A 22,138-nucleotide genomic window follows, 5' to 3' on the forward strand; every position below is an offset into this window, starting at 1 on the left:
GTGAAGGAGCAGTTCCAACCCCCCCCCATAACCCTGTACTTTTATTTTGAGGAATGGGGCCCATACCCTGACTTTGCTGATAGGGTGTCGGAAGCATTTGTTGTCTCCAGTCTCACTGAGTGTTATGGCATAGAACTGTCCTTTGTTGAGGTAGGTCATGGGGCCCTCCCCCTGCTTCTGACGGAGAGATTTGGTGGCTTCCAGGGTGTACTGAAAGGTGCCACTGTGAAGAGAAAACAAACAGCAGTCAGTGCACTAGTGTGGACATGTCTGCCTTCCCGAGCATCTCACATAGACAGTATTTTATCAAATGTTAACAAATATTTACTCTGCTTTACAGACAAAATACTGAAGATAACCAAAGGAATGAGTCAGAGCCAAAGGTCAGTGCTGGCACAATATACATTTTCAAGAGTGGCCCATAAACCCGATGATTTTAAATGGGTAGAAAGTCCAGGACGTGCTAGGCAAACTCACACCAGAGAACCCTGGGAGATCAGCTTTAGACAGAAGGTCCCACTTTTGTCCCAAGAGCAAGGCCAAACAGCAGTGCTTTTCTTAGTCTGATTTGCCCAGTTTTCTTTGTATCTAGCCACAATTGCCCCAGAACTTGGTTATGATCTTCTACCTCAAACTTCTGAAAGGATGGCATCACAGGCACGTGCCACAAAACCGGCCTGTTTCTTGTTTGAAAACCTGAAGAAGGATTCATGGTGAAGCTACTCCTAGTCAGGTCGTGCGGGTGATGGCTCACAGCTGGCTCACTGCTGCTTTGGGGACAGTAGTATCTGCTACTTACTTTTTCATTCCAGAAAAAGGCTGGAGATCTGTACTCAGGCAGTTCCTCTCGTATTTTTTAAGATGTAATATATAAAACAAAAACATTGATTTTTTTTTTTCCTATTCTGAAGACTATATTGATTGTTTAAAATTAATAATAGGTATGAAGCATCTCTTTGTTTTTATTCAACTTGTTTTTGTAGAAATGTTTGTTTTGGTTTTACTGTTGGAATCGCCCCAGAGGGGTCATTAAGAAACTCAGTTCGTTCTGAATCACCAGTCCCTCTCCACTGGCTTCATCATCCCTCAGTCTGCAGGAGGCTTGGAGGAAAGATGACTCACAAAATGTCCCACTTACAGGATTAGAAGGACTCTGCTTTCCATGTTAAATAGTTTTGAAATTAGAGTAATAAATCATTTAAGGTTTAAAAGAATTCCTCTTATTTGATAAAAATCTGAAGTTTGGAGCTGTAGAGATGGTTCAGTGGTTAGTGCACTGGCCACTTCTGTAGAGGACACAGGTTTAATTCCCAGCACCTACATGACAGCTCACAACCATCTGTAGCTTCAGCTCCAGGGGCTCCGATACCATCTTCTGGCCTCTATGAGCACCAGGTACACAAGTGGTGCACAGACATACATGTAGGCAAAACACTTTATACATAAAACAATAAGATAAAAATGTCTAGAGTCTGTCAGTTAAATTCGTCTCCAGGTAACCTACCTCCCCGCCTGGTCATACATGTAGTCTTCAGCACCAGCAGAAGTACTCCGAAACTTCTGAAATTTTTGAATGGTAGAATTAATACAATGGGCTGAGAATGCATGCAAACGTTACAAAATGAAAACAAATGTAAAGTAATAGCAGAAGTAGTAATTATATCTCATCCCTGTTTTATCATTTACTATCTCCTGGGAAAGGAAAATGGTATCTGTCCAAGATATTTATAGGTAGCATGTGCTGTGTCTTCCAACATACAATCCATTTTTTTTTTCAATTTCTTGTTATCTCTAACACTTTATTTCAAATGTTACAAATGCAAAATTAATGGAAGACCAATTGCAAACACAAAAGGACACAGCAAAAAGAAGTCTGACAGAGTGGTTAGAAGCCTGGTTTCTAGACTAGGACCATCAAGGATCGATTTTAAATAGTGTACCTGACACTTAGAATTCTGAGGTATTTTCTCTGCTAAATATCTATTCATAGTGTGTGATTACATTAAACAAGCTAGCAAAATGCTGAAAGCATGGTCCTTAGAGCAGGAACATTTCACATGTATATCAAATAATAGTAAATTATATTTTACTATTGACTGTAAAATAGCTTGACTGTATCGGGATCCGCTAAGCAGCAGTCCTGGCAGACGTTTTCAGATTTTGAGAGGAGGCTCTAAGGACAGAGTGACACAAACAGCAGCCTGGGTTCCCGGCGTGCGTGCGTGTGTCTACATTTTAGACAGTTTCAAATGTTGATACTGGGGGAGCTGAGATAGCGCAGCATGTGAAGGCTCTTGCCTGAGGACCTGAGTTTGATACCCAGAACCTAAAAAATGTTACAAGACTAACATGTACATGTTGTCCTCTGCCTCCACACGTCATGGCCCTCGCCCACGTACAAGCACATACACACTAATTCTTGATCTATAAAGCAAATATAATATTTGTGCAAGGGCATGCATGTGTGTTGTCCACACATACATATATACCTAGTCCTTCCTCTATGGTTCCTTGACTTATACATTTGTGGAACCTCCTCCTCACTCTCACTTCCATTCCTAGTCCAGTGTTTCAACAGTTTCCTTCCTCAGGAAAGGGTCTCACAGCTCTTTTCAAATGTTCTTCACAACCCCACCTACCATGTTCAGAATTCAGCATCTTCTCATTCTGCAGTTTCTGTTGACATATTTATAATCCATCTTATCCAGTCTTATTTGTCTGAGCCAAGAAGACAATCTTTCCTCGGTGTTTACCCACCCCTATAAACCTCTGCACGCTGCAAATACTGGTTGATTGAGTAATCATGAGAGAGAATCAAATGTTTGTGTTTCTTTTGCAATCAGTCTGCAAACCCTTTAGTAAGAATTTTCTAGGGCTTTACCAGAAGAAACAGAAATATTATTTCTTAGCCTCAAAAAAAAAAAAAAAAAGATTGAAAGAAATAAATTCACATGAGAAGCAACAACAAGGTAAACTAAAATACAACAGACAACTGTGCAGAGTCCGTGATGAACCATGCATTCATTTATGCACCCTAGAGGAAAGACGTAGAGTGGGCATTATCAAGAAAAAACAGAAATCTGTGGAGTGTTCATCATCTGTAGACTTTGGTCTGGGTTGACAGAGCTGAGAGAAAGTAATACAGATAAGGGGTCACCACAAGTCAAGGCAGGGCAACCAGCACAAACATGGAGCACACACAGAGAGAAGGACACAGTCACGGACAAATCAAAAAGGGGAAACTGGCAGTCTAGGTCTCACAGTCCAACGTAGCAGCCGCTAGCCAGCTGGGCTATATAAGCTTAAGTTAACAAAGCCTTAAATGTTCAGTTACCCAGTCAACTAGACACATTTTAAACAATAGATGTTTCGAGGACTCTTCAACAGTCTCAACAACCACTGAGAGTCAGTGTCACTGAGCAGGGCTGTATGACTCTCTCTGTGGCGTCAAGCTTGGCAGCCTAAGGATGGGACAGTAGGCTGAACACATAGGACTTGTGAAGAGTTTATTACTCACTCTCTCAGGTGATGTGAGAACAGATGATAATGTAAGAATTTAAACTCAAAAACTCTGTCAGTATATGCAGATCAAAACAGAATCCTGCTCCAGGACATCAATGTGGATGTGCAAAAAAAACCAAAAACAAAAACAAAAAAAACCCCGATGTCAAGTGCAGAATTATCTTTCTTCAACGTTAATTTTTCTTTAATTCTGTTATGTTTATAATCTATTTTTTTAAAAAACTAAGTAGAAGCTGTGTGGTGGTAGCTCATGCCCTTAATCCCAGCACTCTGGAAGCAGAGGAAGGCAAATCTCTCTCTCTCTATGAGTTCAAAGCCAGCCAGGTCTACAGAGCAGGTTCCACAACAGCCAGGCTACACAGATAAACAGATCTCAAGGATAGATAGATAGATAGATAGATAGATAGATAGATAGATAGATAGATAGATGCTGAGTAGGTAGTCCATTTAGAAAACATCACACTTATTTAGATGACCACTTGGTAGGCTGTATGAACTTAAATGATTTAGGATTGAGAAGTAGAGCCCAAATGCTTAATTAGTTTTGATCACAGTTCTCAGGGCCTGCTTCTCCATGGGAACATGTCGGTACTACTTACAGCGTGATAAAAGGCAGCAGACCCTTTACCACAATTTCATGCAGAACATTTACAGATTTCACACTCATTTGGACTTGGTAAAAAGGGGATGATATTGGCTATAAAAACTACTTGTAAGCGCAGGCACCATACCTAGCCAACTCAAAACAAACCCAGTGGCATTTAGGGACATTTTTAAACCTTACTGGCCTTTTGGTTATATATTATGGATTCCAATTTTGTGTGTTTATGGATTTTCTTGTCCACCTCTATGTGCATATATCTATGTGTGTATGTGCTTTTTGTGTATGTGCTTTTTCTTTAGTTTTTCCTTCTCACCTCTGTTTGCTTGTTTTATTTGCCATTTTCTTCTCTAATGTGAAGGAAGTCATGGAACTGGATGGAGAGGTGGGCAGGGAAACAGTGATCAGAACATACTGTATGAAAAAAATCTTTTTTTCTGTGTTAAGGGTGTTTGTTTCTTAAACAGGGTTTCTTTGTGCAGCTTTGAGCTGTCCTGGAACTTGCCTTGTTGACCAGGCTGGCCTCAAACTTAGAGACCTGCCCACATCTGCCTCCCAAGAGCTTACACCGGCATACTTAAAATGACTATTAGCATTCTAATTTTGTCCTTGAGATGAGAGGCAAAGAGAAGACACCTGCTAAAAACAGACCACAGGGGACAATAATTCTTTTACTTGTGGGGAAATCAGGTACAACTAACCATGCTAGGCCTCTCCCCATTCACAATGGTTCAGCTTTATCATTCACTCAGGCATCTGCCCGCTTATGCTGAAGGTTCTCCTCACTCAGTGGCTGAATCACATGTCATAGGTGCTATAGTAAAACAAGACCAGAGTGGGTACCGTTTTAATGACTGGTTTTAGCTTAGTAGGGGAGAGCATTTATCACACTCAAAAAAAAAAAAATCCAAGGGTAGGATGTAGCTCAGTGGTAGCACACTTGCCTAGCATGGGCAGGGCCAGGGCAGTCCTGTTCCATGACAGCCCATCACAACCAAGGCAAGAGCCCATGCCACTTCCTGACTTCCTAACAACGATGCTTCCAGTGTAACACAAACAAGGCTGCCATGAACGAGGCAGCTACCTCAGCTGATCCCCACGTTCACAATGGCACAGAGGCCACGGCTCTCCTGACTTCACGACTTCCTGACCTCCAGTGTAACACAAACAAGGCTGCCATGACAGAGAGGCAGCCACCTCAGCTGATCCCCACATTCACAACTCCATGGCTCTCCGGCATAGCTGCAGTTTTGCATAATCAATTTTTCCTGGTGAACAATTTCACACTCACAACCATCTGGCAAGGAGACGGCTATCGATCACAGATCCATAGAGCTCATAAATCCATGGATTGTTTGACTCAGTTCACTTCATGGGAAATACAATCTACAAAGCAAACACTGATTGCTCTGAGATGACTAGAGTGAGCAGAGCAACCCTTTCAGCTTCTAGCAAGTTTGCTAACTCAAGGACTCCACAATAAGCCCCCAGTACAACAGCTGCCTTTCACAACCTTCTCTATCTAAACCACACAACGTATCTGATAACGTATCTCCCAGACAGTGTGACAGTTCCCTGGTCCACAGCCACACACCCTTCTGTGACTGACAGACTTCTACACACCAGTGGCAACCCTCCCACAAGACTGATAATAGTAGTAACAATAAGATAAATGCAAATTTAGAGCCAGGTGTATTGGTGCATGCTTTAAACCTAACACTGGAGAGGCAGAGACCGATGGAGAGCTCTGTGAGAGGGAGGACAGTCTGTGCTGCATAGCAAGTTCCAGGACAGTCAGGGTTATAGAGAGCCTGTCTCCAAAGAAAACAGGTAAATAAATACATTTAGAAAAAAAAAATTTTAAAGTCGATCAGAAAACTACAACTAAGGAGGAAACTACTATCTGTCCAGAAACACATGCAAGAAAATTGTGAGACACTGGTTCAACCATACACATGAGAAAATTGTTGAGATACTGGTTTAGACACACACACATACATACAAGAAAAAAATGTTGACATTGGTTAAGGCAGACGCACACATGAGAAAATTGTTGAGACACTGGATTAGAAAAAGACATCTTAACATTTAAAAGCATAAACTATAAAAGACAAATTTGGTTAGATAAAACAGATTTGATTATATAGAGATACTCTTTAAATGACATAGTTAAGAAGACAGAAACTCTGGAATTAAAAGCATAAAGATGATAAAGACTGGGCTAGAGAGATGGCTCAGAGGTTAAGAGTACTTGCTGTTCTTCCAAAGGTCCTGAGTTCAATTCCCAGCAACCACATGGTGGCTCACAACCATCTATACTGTGATCTGGTGCTCTCTTTCTGGTTTACAAGCACACTTGTAGGCAAATACTATATACTGTATAAATAATAAATAAATAAATCTTTAAAAAAGAAAAAAAAGATGATAAAGACTTATCATATCCATTCCCATTGTCTAAAGACCTTTTTTCAACTTAGTAAAAGAAACATAAATTGCCCAAAGACTTGAACACACTCCACATAAGATACAAAGAAAGGCAAATCATGTGAAACAATATTCAGACTCATGAGACATCAAAGAAATGCAGACAGAAACCAAAATGGACACCACAGAAGAATCATTACATACAAGCATTGGCAAGAGTGTGGAAAACAGGAATATTCTTACATCACTCATAGGAATGAAAATAACTCATAAGTGGCATATGTATGTACCTGATAAAGCACACAAATCTTTTAGTCCAGCAGTTAACTCTAGCCCTAGATACCCACAAGAAATTAAAACATACACCTGCCTATTCAGAAAGCATTAAGCATAAACCGAAAGCAATCAAACAGGCATCAGCTAATGGATCAGTAAACAAGTTGTGATACACATTTACCTTAGAATGCTGAACTTCAAATTAAAAACACAAATGGTTACCCATAAGTAAAAACAAAAAAATGAAAGAAGACAATGTAAAAGAGTATATTGCTTATTATATTCAACTTAACATGAAATTTTAAAAGAGGTAACACTACAGTGACAGAGGAAGATTTGTGACTGGCAAGAGCCAAGAGAAAGAATCCTTCAAGGCCAAAGAGGTTTTTTAGGGTAAATACTTTCTACATGTGGCTCTGACTGTGAGTGCCCAGATGGTAAAAACTATCAAAATTCTAAGTTTATGTACTTAGAACTTGCGAATCTAAAACAAATTGATGTGTTCTGTGATGCTTGTGGGCCTGAGAGGAATATGATCTCTCTATCCTTGACAAAGTACACACAAATAAAAGCCCACTGGATAATTGACAATGCAACCAACTTCTGGGGTATTCAGTCTGACAAAAGCCGCAAAGAGCTACGTTATTTAAAAAAAAAAAGAATGGACATACAACATTTTTAGTGTCTACCATTTGGAAAGTTCAAAAGAGATAACGGTAATAAATTCCCAAAGCCAGAAGTTCTGCATACGCTTCTCTTAACCCCTCATAAATATTTATGACTTAAACCAAAACAAAATGTCACCCACGAGACAATGCAGAAACAGTCCTCCGCCTGTTTAAAAATACCAAATTACCAACAAGCACGTTAAAAATAAGAGGTTGGCTGGAGAGACGGCTCAGAATTTAAGAGCAGTGGCTGCTCTTCCAGAGGACCAGGGTTCAATTCCCAGCACCCACATGGCAGCTCACAATCGTCTGTAACTCCAGTTCCCAGAGAATCCGACGCCCTCACACATGCAGGCAAAACATCAGTACACAAGAAATAATAACAAGTATTTTTTTTTTTAAGTTTTAAAAAATAAAAGTAGATAAACCCTCAATTTCATTTGATCGCTTGGATGGAAAATGGAGATCAGCTGGGCATTCTAGGGTTGGTGCGGAGGGGACTCACCTCTGAGGCCCCATCCTTGAAACTCTCGCTGTAAGTGCTGTCAGGCGTACTGCGCTGGTCGTCCTTGAGATAGGAGCTGTGGCTGGCTATCGAGGGCAGGTCATACTGAGTCTGTTCGAATATGACAACCCGCTGCTCCTCGCCGTCTGCGCGGGGGTAGTGCACGGGGGGAGCCATGAACACCGGGGTGAAATCCTCGGCTTTCACCACAGTGATGCCTGACACAGGGATGACGGCCGGACTCTCCGTGATGGACACGCTGTACTGCTCGCGCTTGGAACTCTCCACGTGCTCTTGGCTCAGGCAGAGGTTCACTGGGACAGTCTTCAGGACCTGCACTCGGTTCTCTCCTCCGCTCAAGTGGCTCTGGACTTCACTGGTGCCGAGACAGTTTCTGTGTGTTCAAACCCATGACATGATAGACTAAGAATAATCTCCAGTTAAAAAACTAATAGAAACCAACAATGCAGGGGCTGGAGAGATGGGTCGGCGGTTAAGAGCACTGGCTGCTCTTCCAGGGGCCTGGGTTCAATTCCCAGCGCCCACAAGGCCGTTCACAACGTTCTGTAACTCTAGTTCCAGGAAATCTGACACAGTCACACATACAGGCACAGTATCAATGTACATAAAAGTAAATAAATTATTTAAAAAGCAAACAATGCAGGCAGCTGTCTTGCTACATCCTGAGTGGAAGGGATGATGGGAACTTCACAACAGGCCATTGTGCATCTTTGTGTCATTATAGGACAGTGTGCTAAGTATGTGTGCTCCTGGGGGTCATAAAGTCTCAACCCTCTATGTAAAACAACTCCCAGCCCGCCCAACCCCGACCCCACCAGGCGCACACCTGTAATCCCAGCACTCAGGAAGCAGAGGCAGGCCAATCTCTGTGAGTTTGAGGCCAGCCTAGTCTACAAAAATGAATCCAGGACAGCCAAGGCTGCACAGAGAAAGCCTTTCTCAAAAAACCAAAACCCAAAAACTCTACCCCACTTTAAAAAAAAAAAAGATGGCCCTAAATCTTATCATGTCTTGACATCTATCTTTTAGCTCTCAGGAAGTAGAAACACTGGGATACTGAATATCAAAACCAGCCAGTAAGATACACCAGGCTCCAAGGACCAGGGTAATTTATCAACAAGACAGAAGTACAAAAAATGAGGAAGAATGGAAGGACCAGTCTAGATTAAAAGAGACTTTTAAAACCAGCCTTATGTGATGGCTCATACAGTAATCCAGCACTCAGGAACTAGGCGCATGCGCGCGGGGGCGGGGGGGGGGGGGGCGGGGGGGGGTGGGGATCCTCAAGTTCAAAGCCAGCCAGGATTACACAGTGAAACACTGTCTCTTTTTGTTTTGCTTTTGTTTGGTTTGGTTTTTGGTTTTTTGAGTCAAAATTTCTCTGTACAGCTTTGGCTGTCCTAGAGTTGCTAGACAGCTTAAAACCCTGTCTTAGCTAAATGAATACAATCTGAACATCAATCATGATGGGCAGATATGACATTATTTGGATCTTAACTTGAATAAAGCAAAGTGGTGAGTACAAGGTGTTGAGACTTTCCAGGCGGTCTGAATTTGGCAACATTTTATATTGTTAATTTAGTTCTTGATGAGATCTTAAGTTTATGTAATAAAATGTCCTCAGTTTTTAGAGATGCAAGGGAGAAGTAAAGGTGAAATGATTTGACAGTGGGATTTCTTTTTTCCATTTTTTTAGCTCTGGCAGTCCTAATCTTGCTTTGTAAACCACGTTGGCTTCAAACTAAGAAACCAGCCTGCCTCTGCCTCCTAAGTGCTGGGACTACAGGTGTGTGCCACCATGCCAGGCGATGGTGGGATTTTTAAGGTGATTAAGGTAAACATGGTAGAGCTCAAGGAAAAATGGCAAAAACCTACCACTGCTGCACTGCTACCCAGGAAGGGGCTGGTCTGTACTTCTGTACATGGACGGAAGTTCCAAAAGGCAGCTCATGCTTGCAGGCCCAACAACTGGGAGCCTCTAGGAAGATTACTCAAGTGTGTGGCCAGCCTGGGTTACTTACTGAGTTCCAGGCTAACCTGGGGTACTGAGTAAGACTTTGTCTCAATCAGAGAGAGGGCAGATAGACATAGTAATTTGAAGGACTGGTGGGAAGGATATTTTTCACTAGTCTATGAAACAAAATAAGAAATTATCATCAACTGAGAAATAACTGTTCACAGATATTTTAGCATTTACTTATTTAGGGTTTAAGGAAATATTTAAGTGGGCCTAAATACAATGAGCTCATTGGCCACCTCTGGAAGAAAACAGTTTAGAAAGTTAAGTTTTTGCAGGATATAATGAAATCGTTTCATTTATATTAAAGAATCTGGGTGAAATCAAAGGAGTAAAGAGAAATGTGTGATTACTTACTCACAAAGGCCCTGGATCAGGTAAGCTTGTGGAAGAGCATTTGTGAATGGTTCTCATTAGAACAGAGAAGAAAAAGTATGATTTTTATTGATCCTTGTCTTTGTTCATTGTGAATTTGAGTTACTTCATCTAGTAACTAGTGCTATTTGGGGTCAACTGGCATATTCTGTTGCGAGAAATAAATGTTTGAATAAAATTGATTTTCTAAAGAATGAAGCTCTCTAAGTTCCATTCTGAAGAGAGAAATCCAATTATCTCTGCACTTACCTACCAAGCGAGAGTTGGTGATTTCAGCTTTGATTTTCAGACAGAACTTCAAAATGAAGCTTCAGAAAGAACGACTCTACTTAAGCAAATCAACAGGAAGACAGCTAACCGTCTGAGGCTATCACAGATCTGCAGCAGTGACTCTAAACGTTAACTCCCTGAGGAATAAAATCTATACATCTACAAACATCATAGCTTTAAGCAAAAACTACTCTCATGGTCAAATAACAGAGTAGATCACATAGAAGACACAGTGAAGCTTTAGACGTTATGTTTAATGTGAATCTAATGAGACAAATGGTGCCCAAATTTAGACCACCCATTTGCATCAGCACTCATAAAGCCCACTGTTCTGAGTACTTCATGGAATGTTAATAGATGCTCCCTCAAAAAAGAAGTCCATTATAAAAATCAGTGTTAAAAAACAAACAGGAAAAAACTGTGTTGCCATAACAAGACCACCTTAGTGGATCCAAACAAGCCCAACGTGATAAAAGCCCTTGGGCATCCCTTCATCTCTTTAGTTGTAATTCAGTACTTCCCTACCCCATTACATCCAGGACCACCAATATCTGTGGATAAGGCCCTGTAGGCTGGCTGTAAAAAGGTTCTCCTATACAGATTGCTAAACACGACAATCACCCTCTGTCTGCGGGGACGCTTTACAAACAGCACTACAGGCTTTGCCAAGATATCCAAACTTCTCTTTAGTCTATTTCAGGGCCAATTTCCTTACTCTCTACTTATTACAAAAATGAATTTTAGGCAAAGAACACAAGTCAAAATCTTATTATCAAATAAATAAGAAAACTACAGAGCTTATAAAGCTAGTCAAATTGTTAAGTGTAGAAAAACCACAGACTCAGGTGTCACCATCTGGTGAACTACACTTCTAGAGTAGATTTAATGTTAAGACTTCATGCCACAGAATTTCAGAACAACTTTCCCAGATGGGTAAATAGAATAAAGCACAAATCTTCATTAGGAATCCCTCTCCATCCCACTGCAGGGGCAGAGACTGTGGGGCAATAGTTGAACAAAACATTTCAGTTCCTCTGGTCCCCTCTTTCTTGTTACATGATCCTATCCTGAAGACAAGGGACACTTCAGTCATTCCTGACCACCACAGTAAGTATGAGATCCTGATGAAACAGGACAGGGCAACCACCTCGGTCACAAATGGAAGGTGACAAACTGCGTGTCCAGAAATAAAGCCGTCACCACCCCTCCCTTTTAGTCTCAGTTCATCTATGTCTTCTTGCCACCCAGCTTCTTGGCTCCACCAGGCACAAAAGCAAGATGACATATGATTTCCTAACATCTTGATGGTTCTGGCAGTGCCCACAGTCTGCACTAGCTGCCTCCCTGAGCTCATTAACCACTTTTTCTCACCAAGGAGAATCTTTGAAGAGTCTCTCATTCCCTTAAGGGCAAGACTGCAGGAAAGAGTGTGAGATTGGGCAGAAAACTGCATTCAATAGCAGGCTCTTACTGGCAATCACCTCATCGGCTCTTCATCTGAGAGTTTGCTGGTGACCCTCTGGATGTACAGGCAAAAATATGCCATTTGGTCTTTCTAGCAAGAGATCAAGCTTTGGTCCAGCCTCCCAAAAGACAGAAGAAGCAGGGTTTTTTGGCCCTACCTCTTCTGAAAAGCTAATTTCTAGCTCAAGTTATATTTTTAATTTAATTTTCATGCATATGAGTGTTTTGCCTGCAGGCATCTACATGCACCATTTGCATATCTGGTAGCCATGGAGATTGGAAAAGGGTGACAATTCCCCTAAAACTGGAGTTAGGAAGATTGTGAACCACCATGAGGATGCTAGGAATCAAACCCAGGACCTACACAAAAGCAGCCAGTGCTCTAAACCACTGAGCCACTCTTCTTTACATGTAGGGGGTAGGTAGTTTCCTGACACAAGGTCTCTCTATGTAGCCCTGGCCATCTTGGAATTCAAAGTGTAGATCAGGCTAGCCTCAAACTCAGACACCTGTCTCTGCTTCCCAAGTGCTGGGATCAAAGGCATGTGCCATTGTGCCTGGTTTTCTTTTTACAAAAAAAAAAAAAAAAAATAGAAAAGAAGTTATTCCTAAGGGACAAACATTTGCTGCATCATACCTTTTATCCGGGTCTTCTTGGTTGTCACTTGCTTTGCTCACAGACAGAAGTCTCTTGTCTCGAGGAACCTGGAAATTAGAGGTCAACCATCAGCCAGACTTGCTGAGTGTGTGCATAGGCAGACACCAACACAGGCAAAGAACACTTCCTTTTTGAAGATAAGAGGTTATGGTCAGAAAATGGTTAAGACTGAGTAGCCAGATAGGCTGGAGAGATGGCTCAGAAGTTAAGAGCACTGGCTGCTCTTCCAGAGGTCCTGAGTTCAAGTCCCAGCAATCACATGGTGGCTCACAACCATCTATAATGAGATCTGGTACCCTCTTCTGGCCTGCAGGTGTACATGCAGGCAGAACATTGTATACATAATAAATAAATCCTAAAAAAAAAAAAAAGAGTGAGAGGCCAGAGGAAACCACAAAGAGGTGACCAGTGTAGGCTCATGATAACTGTAATTCAGCTGACCTAGGACTCTCCTATGTGCTCCCAGCCTTAGGCACGGGTGAGGGGAAGAGCCATGTGTGTGGAGTAAAGATGGGTATGAAAGAGCACAACCCATTAAGGAGCATGGAGTAAGTTTTCTTGCTGGAGCTGGACACCAGGATGACCAGGGGTTGGGGAAGACATGGGCAGGCAAGGTCCTTACAGTTCAGCTAGTGTGATATAAGACTCTAACAGGAATGCTCCCTAACCATGCCACTCCCTAGGAAGCTTGCCTCCAGTCTTTCTGATGTATCACATTCCTAACTGTGATGCCAACATGTCACCTGACACATTATTGAAAAGCACTAATGAGAAAAGGGAGATTCCACTATCTCCAGACAAAATTGGATTTGGTTGGGTAGGTAGATATTTTTGCATTTGCTTTTGGACTTGTTTGTTTGCTTGTTTCTGGCTAACTTTGAAGAGTTTCTTCTGAACAACTAGTCTCACTGTTGAGACAAACACACATTTTTGGGAAATATCCTTCTAATGTACTCCTCAAGAAATTCCTATAAGTTCCAATCAACCAAATACAAAAGCTGAGATGGCTGAAGTAGGGAAGTGACCAAAGTGGGGCCAAGTTGGAAACCTATAGTTTGATCACCCATGCTCAAGCAGCTGAAATGTGGGAAAAGCCAGCTCTGCCAGCTCCTACGGACCTGCTTGTTTGTGTCTCACAAACAAGAACCGTTTCACATTTACTACGATAACATGACAGCAAATGTCAGAATAATTTCTAAAGCTTAGAGTTTAAAAGAAGAATGATTCTATTTCATCAACTGATCTCCTTGAGAAAAGCATCAGTCCCTCACAGGACAGTCACCTCTTTCTGAATTCCAAAACAGAAAGAGGTGACTCTGCAGGGAACTAACAAGGACTCAGCGCCATCATTCAAACCCACTGTTCAAACAAAAGAGACTAGATCTAGCCGGCCATGGTGGGGATCACCCATCCTAGCACCTGGGAGACAGAGGTAGAAGGATTTCTGTGAATGTTGAAGCCAGCCTGGTCTACACATCGAGTTCTAGGACAGTAAGAGGTATACAGAGGGATCCTGCCTCAAAAACAACAAAAAGACTAGCTCTTTCCTTAGGCACTAAAAGGTTTCAGACAAAAAGATACAAATCTTTCATGAAATATAAGGAACCATATAACTTAGGAGTTAGTCACAAGTTCTTAGGAGAGACAGACAAAAGGGACAAAGTATATTTGGGTATCAGTTTTGTGTTAATTCTGTACCTTGCATCCCAAAATATTTACAGACAGATTTGAGCCTGAATCATGATGTTTGCAAATGTATATACTTAGTATCACATTTTCCAACATTCAACTACCCATATTCAGTTACTCTGTGGTAAACCAAATATGTTCCCTTGTAAATTAACTACTAATTACTTATGTCTCAAGGTATGCTTCTCTTTTTTACTAATACAAATCCAATATAACAACAAATACAAGTATTTGAAATTGTGCCCATTTCACAGCAAGAACAAAATCTGTTTTAAAAAATAAAATCAAGGAGGTGAGGGACACGGTATAGAGTGTAGAGAATGTAGCACAGGCCTGATGACCTGGAGCTGGATCCCAGAACCCATATGAAAGTCTGGATGGAGTGGCACACATCTGTGATTTAGGATTCTTACCCTGAATTTGGAAGTGGATACAGGTAAGCTGACAGAAGCCCAAGGACTAGCTAGCCTGGTGTCTGCAGCAAAGCAGCACAAACAAAAGTTCTCTCTCTCTCTCTTTCTCTGTCTCTCAAACACATACTAAATACATTTACTAAAGAAAAAAAGAATAAAAACAATGTATTTCTTCTAAATATATCAACATATTTCTTTAAAGCCTTTTAAAACTATTGATTATCATATTGATCATAAAAGTCAGAAAAGAAATTGTCATAACCTTTATACTTAAAACAGGAACATTTTAATTATATATCAACAGATTTTAATTGATAAAACTGTTAAATTTTTACTATTTTTCTGTTATAAAGGAAAACTGCTTTTCCTTTTCTGAGCATCAGACTAAAACAAGCAAACAAGAAGACACATACCGTGCCAGGAATGAGCTAGATTGGTAAATGCAGCAATCTCTACCCTTATACCATTCTCTACAAACTTCGACATGCATTTCAGATTTCAGAGCTGTTCTTGTGTTTTTCTTTTCTTCTTTTCCCACCAAGAAAGGGTTTTTCTGTATAGCCCTGGCTATCTGGGAATTTGACCTATAGAGCAGCCTGGCCTGGGACTTAGAGATCTGCCTACCTCTGCCTCTCAGTGTTGGACGAAAGGTGTGCCCACCTCTAAGAACAGGCTGTCAGTCAGCCAACAGCTAAGGAGGAGAAAGACATCCTAGACCAGCAAATGTACCAGTGAAGTAGCCTGCAGTTTCTAACAATAAATAATGTACTTATTTGAACTGATAACGGCCCTAGTCCCTCATACCTTGCTCTCTACAATAGGAAGCAGAGATCCAAGGTCAAATTGTTCTTAATGGTTTTGTCCAAAGCTGATTTCCCACAATGGAAGGAGACTGGGAGGTGGCTGTCAGGCCTTAGTTTAGGATGCCCAACTGGCAAGAAAGCATTCCCAGCATCCTGCAACTGCCAGCAGTGGCTAAAGTTATCGGTAATCACAGCAGCCATGGAGCTCTTTATTTGCTAAATAACACTTGCTGACTCTACACCTCACCAGTTCCCAGAGGGCATTGTCACACATAATTCTTTATACTTAAAACCCACTATTGCTTGTTTAATTTCCTGAGATATTCTTACTTTGAAACTACTGTGTGACAGTATTTCCCTTAATGTTACATTCAGTTTTAAAGACTTTTTCAAAATGGAAACAAAAGGAGATGGTCAGGGCTAGAATTGCTGAACACCCCTCACTAATGCCCTCACTGGGATGATCTCCAGAAAGTAGAGACATATAGGTACCTGGATGATTCTTATTAAACTAAAAAAATCTAGAAACTAATAACAACTGATCATGGAACCACCCCCAAAAGTAAAGTTCCTAACCACAAAGCAAAATGACAGAAGGGAAATAAGTAATATTCCAGCTCATGGGGATCTGAAGCCCTTTTCTGGCTTCTTCAGACAGAGAGATAGACACACACACACAGACACACACATACACACACAGACAACACAAGGGAGGGGGGGAGGAATTTTAATTCAAAATATGGCTGCTCTAGCAAAAGAGATCCCATCCAAAGACCTTCTATGTCTGTGTGATCCGAATGAAATACAGACAAGGCTTTAATCCCGGGAGACAGAGGCAGCAGATCTCTGAGTTCAAGGGCAGCCTGGTATAGGACAAGTTTCAGGTAAAGAAAAGCTTAGGTCCAGGCATGGTAGAGGCATGCAGATCTCTTGAGTTCTAGTCAGTTCTGTTAAGGAGTCTGGGTCAGTCAGTGAGTTGAGAGGCAGAGCAGGGGAGCTGAGTCCACGGCCGTTCAGTTCAAGGAATTCAGAGGCAGTTTTGTGGGAGAGTTTTTCAGAGACAGGTTGGAGAGAAAACAAGCTAGACACAGGTAAAGACTGAATGAGCAAGACAATGAGGAGACAGAAGATTAGAAGAGACTGCTAGAGTTATTTTGAGGTCAAGCAGAGCAACTGAACTGAGAAACTAAGACAAGCCATATTGAATCCGTCAGCTTGGAGAGGAGTTTGAGCCAGAACAGCTAAGCTGAACCAGCCAGCCAGAGTTCAGAAAGAACAAAAGAAAGAGTGAGCTTATTTATTCAGCAGCTAATCTCAGAGGCTGAAAGCATTCTAGGACTAGATTAAATTGTGTGGAGGTTAGACGCTTCCAGGACTAGGCCTAGGTTAGCAGGTAAGGCAGTAAGCCTCCAAGACAACAATACCTCAGGATAATAAGTTACTTTAAGATATATATAGATATATAGAGAGATTTTCTTTTGAAGAAAGAAGTATGTCCATGGGGGCGGGGAGGGGGTAGTGACACACAACTTTAATCCCAGCACTTGAGAGGTAAAGCCAAGTAGATCTCTGCAAGTTCAAGGCCAGCCAGGGCCACATAGAGGCACCCTGTCTCGAAAAACCAAGAGAGTATCTCCTAATTAAAACTTTCACGTGGTCATGAAGTTGGGTTTCCTGGGGGCCGGGGGACAAAAAGAAGCAGAATTCCACCCAAGTCCACTGGCCTAGTACAAAGAATCTATTCTACCTCACCGTGGGTAAAATGAGGCCCTGGAGGCAGGGAGAGGGAGGCTGGTCAGGGGCCCACCTTGTAGTAGTCATAGAGAAGGCCCAGGGCAGCAGCGCTGTCCTCATCCCCATTGATGCTCATCATGGCTTTGGTGGCCGCGGTCAGCGGGTTCTCCAGGTAGGACTTCCAGGCTTCATCCTCACTCGTATAGGCTCTTCGGTTATTGAAGGGAGGGTCACCGGGCATGGGCACTAAGGCCACTAGTCTTTTATTACTGTAAAAAAAAACAAAACAGGGAAATATAAGGCTCATTATCAGGGAACTTTCCAGTTTCTCTGATGCCATACAGGTCATGTGGTTGCACTGATTTGTAGTTCCCGAGAGTGAGGCAGGTTAAAGCTGAAATGATCACCACACTGCACTTAGAAAGAAAGCCTCCACTTACATCTTCACCTTTAAAAGGTAGTTTGGTTTGAGGAAAAAACTCAGTAGTTAAGAGCGCTTACTGCACTTCCAGAAGACCCAGGTTGTGTTCCCAGCATCCACATCAGGCAGCTCACAACCACCTGTAGCTTCAGCTCCAGGGAATCAGACACTCTGTAGCCTCCCCAGGCACTCAACTCATGTGGTGCACAGAACCTCACTCAAACACACATAACAAACAAACATTTTTTAAGGGTAGATCGTTTCTTAGTTAGGATTTTTTTTTTGTTTTTTTTTTGCTAGTAAAACACTGTGACCAAAAAGCAGGTTGAACAGAAAAGGGTTTATTAAGCTTACACTTCCACAGTGCTGTTCATCACTGAAGGAACTTAGGACAGGAACTCAGGCAGGGCAGGAACCTGGGGCAGGAGCTGATGCAGAGGCCATGGAGGGTGCTGCCAACTGGCTTGTTTCCCTGCTTGCAGCCTGCTTGCAGGAACCAGGGCCACCAGCCCAGGGCTGGCAGCACGTATCACGGGCTGGGGCCTCCCCGACTGATCACTACTTGAAGTGATTCCTTACAGCTGGGTCTCCTGCAGGCCTTTTCTCACCTGAGGCTCTCTCCTCTCAGACGATCTAGCTTGTGTCAAGTTTACACACAATGCCAGCCAGTACAGTACACCTATTTATTTTATGCTGGTTTCTTTCAAACTTGGCTTTCTGAACCTAATCATTCCCAGTAATTTAATTATTCTTCATTAATGAGCACTAGAATAGAACCCTGTGAGAGAATAATTTTCCTTTAAATTCTAATTTAAAACATTAATTATGTATAGTCAACAGGTTAATGATTCAAATTGTTTTGTTTTCATCTTGCTTGAAATCCCTGGCAAATTATAGACAATATAAATCTCCTAATTAGCATAGCACCATAAGACACTTGGCAAACACAACACATTATATACAGATAACGCTGTGTAGTAGAGCTGTGGAGGTACAGTGAGAACATGGACTCTAAAGTGATGAACCCCCATCACTGCAGGACTCTACTGTATTTAGATGATATGGAAGTGTTATGTTACTAAGCCCAATGAGGAGACTGATGGCATAGTTGGCATGAATCAATTCTACCAAGGCAAACCTTGTACAAAGCAGCAACCCACAAGGCAAGGTCTAAGGTCAATGAGACAACAATGACTCAGGTACCTACAGAACATAGTCCTTTGCAGCTCCCCATGCATGGCTGGCACTGAGCTGCCAAGTCTGGAGAAACTCTGACACTCATTTCTTGGCCCTTTTTTCTCACTCACTGAAAGGGAACCAAAGTGGAACAATGATACACTGTATTCAAGTAACACTTACTTGGGACAGTCACATGACATAAATATGCAGCAATGCTGGTGACAAAATAACAACAATCAATGGAAATCCAGCTGCCAACACCTTCTGATGGTCACAATGTTCTAAAAGGGTTGGTAGTCCCTTGGCTCCCTTTGGTGATAGAAGATGGTGAACACTCAAAGAACAGTGTATTAAAGGCCCTTGGTGTGCTGGCATGGTGCTGTATATTGGGGAGACCAAAAGTGACATTCGCACTGCTAGGGTATGTTTGAGATGGGGATGGAGTAATGGGAAGAACATTTATCGGGTTCTACAGTCTCTGGCCTCTGATTTAAGCTCTGTGACAGTGGTTTCATAGAACAGATTAGGAAGAAAGAAAGAATATTGATTCCATTGTAAATAACATGGACACAAAGTATTTCTGAGTTTCCTTGGAGTGAGACAAATAGTAATTGGGTGGTGTGTTAACTAGTGTCATTGGCTCTGGAGGCTTATATCCTTGTTCTGCTTTGGTTCCCTTTCAATGAATATGGAAAAAAGGGCCAAAAATGAGTGTCAGAGCCTCATTAATATGCTCAATCAATAACTGGGTCCTGGAGAAGATGCAGTGCTCTGAAAATAGCGGGCACTGCCACCTCCTTAGTGTTCCTATCACATTTCTGTGCCTTTCGGGCTTTGTTAAAGTTGATTATAGTTTATCAACAGTAAAAGCCAATATTCTCACTAAAGAAAAACAAGAATTGTTCGTCTAGTTCTAGGCCATAAGCATTTGTTGAGAGCCCAATAGGTGGCACTCGTGCTACTGAGCATGGAGGGATGAACAGGGCTGACACTGTCACCCACAGTGCCTAGCAAGGTGGCAAGCATTCTGCAGGGGCCAGGAAAGTGAGAAGGAAAGTCACTCCTAAAAGACGAGGAGACGGAGACGCATGCTGATCCTTGATGAGAGGGAGAGGTGGGAAATATTTTTTAAAGAATATATATCATCATTCAAAATGGAATTTTTTATTTAGAGAAAGTATGTTTATGTTCATTTGGGGATGTCGACTGGGTGGGGGGAACCTATCTTTTCCTAAAAAGAACATAGCATTTCCAGTTCATAGAAAATGACTGATGACAGAGGGTAAGCTACACATGCAGGCTGAAAGTGTCTGAGCAGCAGAAATGAGGCCTGAGGGAGAACTGGGGTCCCAGGCTGTGACAGTGCCTTCCCACAGTTGTTTATTTGGGCCACCCTTGTCTACATTTCACTGCAAAAGTGAAACAGAAGACAAAGTACGGTCATTCTTGGGAGAGTCCGCGACACGCATGCTTTCCTGAAACACTCAGTGCAGCAGCAGTAAGGAGTCTTGCAGAGTGGTTACGCCAAGACTTAGAAACAGGTTCAAAAACTCAAAATCTACAGCATGGTTTCAGCTGTGTACTGCTTTTGTGTCATGGTAAGATTTAACTCCAAAGTTAAACCGTTGAATCTAGAAAGCCATACTGAAAGGAATGAAGATGGTTTTCTCGGTCACACTTGAGAAAAGCTAATCCACTGTGCAGAGGAGGGCATTGGCTCAGTTCAAACTTTTAGCAGGAAGTGGTGGCCTGATTTAGTGCAGAGATTTCTCTTGATTCTCTCTCTTAGTATCCAGTTTCTTCCTGCTGCCTTTCTCTCTCCCTGGCACAGTCCACTGGTGACTTTAGGAGTTTAACTAGTGTCTCCTTTAGGTAAATCCTTGCATGACAAATACGGAAAAAAAAATCTTGAGAATCACAATTTCTCTTCACTTTTTTTCTCATAGATAGTGCAAGGAGTGCAAGGGCTTTTTATGCTCTCTCTTTTAACTATGCAATGCCTGTTTTATTCTTCAAAGATTATAGTCTCGCTGACACAGAACACTGTAGAATAGAAATGAAAGTGCATAGAAGAGCATTTACCAACTAGAAATGCTTTTTAAAGGCAAGTTTTATCACCATTCACCGGGAAAAACAGGCTCTCTCTGAGTAACCCAAGCTGACCTGGAATGCAATCTGATCTACAGACCAGGCTAGCCTTGAACCCAAGAGATCTGCCTGCCTCTGCCTTCCTCAGTGCTGGCACTAAAGGTACGTGCCACCATGCCTGGCCTGTTTCAGGCAATTCTTCGGCGTCTTTTGTAAAGGCATCACAAACTGGGTGGCCTTGCACACAAAACTCTAAGCAAATGTGAACTTGATCTCTGGTTCCCTCTTTGGGGAAAAAAAATGTAGATGAGCACCAGAACACTGACAGCAAAGTTCAGGCCACTCACACCACCTTCTGTGTTCTCTGGCCTTACTACTTGGTTCCGTGAACACAGGGTAGGCAGCAAGGCTGAGAAGCGAGTCATCAGCTGCGGTAGTGAAAGGAGCAGTGGCCAAGCATACCTTAGCCGGCTAGCTACCAGGGACCTCTGGTCCCCTGCCAGGGACAGCCCTCCACTGCCTTAGAGAGGTAAGGGGAGCATGCACAAAGACTTGGTTAGGAAACACAGGAAACTTAGCCCATGACATCTTCAAACTCTAAAAATGTGTGTCCGTCATGTTAAATCAGTCACCATATCCATGACAGCTTGGAAATCTGGTGAAATAGTATTCATGCAACACCATTTTCTAGAATGAGCAGTGCCTAGATCAGATCCAAACCCCTCCCTCTAATATTTTTTCTCCAGTATCATTATCTAGTCCCAGTTTACTTATTAAAAATCTGTGCCTTCTACTTTTCTACTTACTTAATGAGGAGAATTAAACCGTGTTCTCTGCCATACCTTGAAGATGCCCATTCTTCCTTGAAGATGCCCATTCTTCCTTGAAGATACCCATTCTCCCTTGAAGATGCCCTTTCTTCCTTGAAGATGCCCTTTCTTCCTTGAAGATGCCCATTCTTCCTTGAAGATGCCCATTCTTCCTTGAAGATACCCATTCTCCCTTGAAGA

General features: G+C 42.1%; 1 protein-coding gene across 2 annotated transcripts in view; it reads right to left on the bottom strand.

Annotated features, from left to right (window-relative positions):
- The window catches only part of Grhl2 (grainyhead like transcription factor 2), a 123,104-nt gene that overhangs the window by 71,032 nt on the left and 29,934 nt on the right, over nucleotides 1–22,138 (bottom strand). For both annotated transcript variants that reach the window (XM_060389586.1, XM_060389585.1), the window contains exons 2-6: nucleotides 17,514–17,709; nucleotides 12,781–12,848; nucleotides 7,997–8,390; nucleotides 1,505–1,560; nucleotides 67–223 (exon numbers count right to left, since the gene is read on the bottom strand). In XM_060389586.1, coding sequence (XP_060245569.1) covers nucleotides 67–223; nucleotides 1,505–1,560; nucleotides 7,997–8,390; nucleotides 12,781–12,848; nucleotides 17,514–17,709 — 871 coding nt within the window. The remainder of the gene's footprint in view (nucleotides 1–66; nucleotides 224–1,504; nucleotides 1,561–7,996; nucleotides 8,391–12,780; nucleotides 12,849–17,513; nucleotides 17,710–22,138) is intronic.

Source organism: Meriones unguiculatus, chromosome 8 (assembly GCF_030254825.1).
Source record: "Meriones unguiculatus strain TT.TT164.6M chromosome 8, Bangor_MerUng_6.1, whole genome shotgun sequence".
Classification (NCBI taxonomy): Eukaryota; Metazoa; Chordata; class Mammalia; order Rodentia; family Muridae; genus Meriones; species Meriones unguiculatus.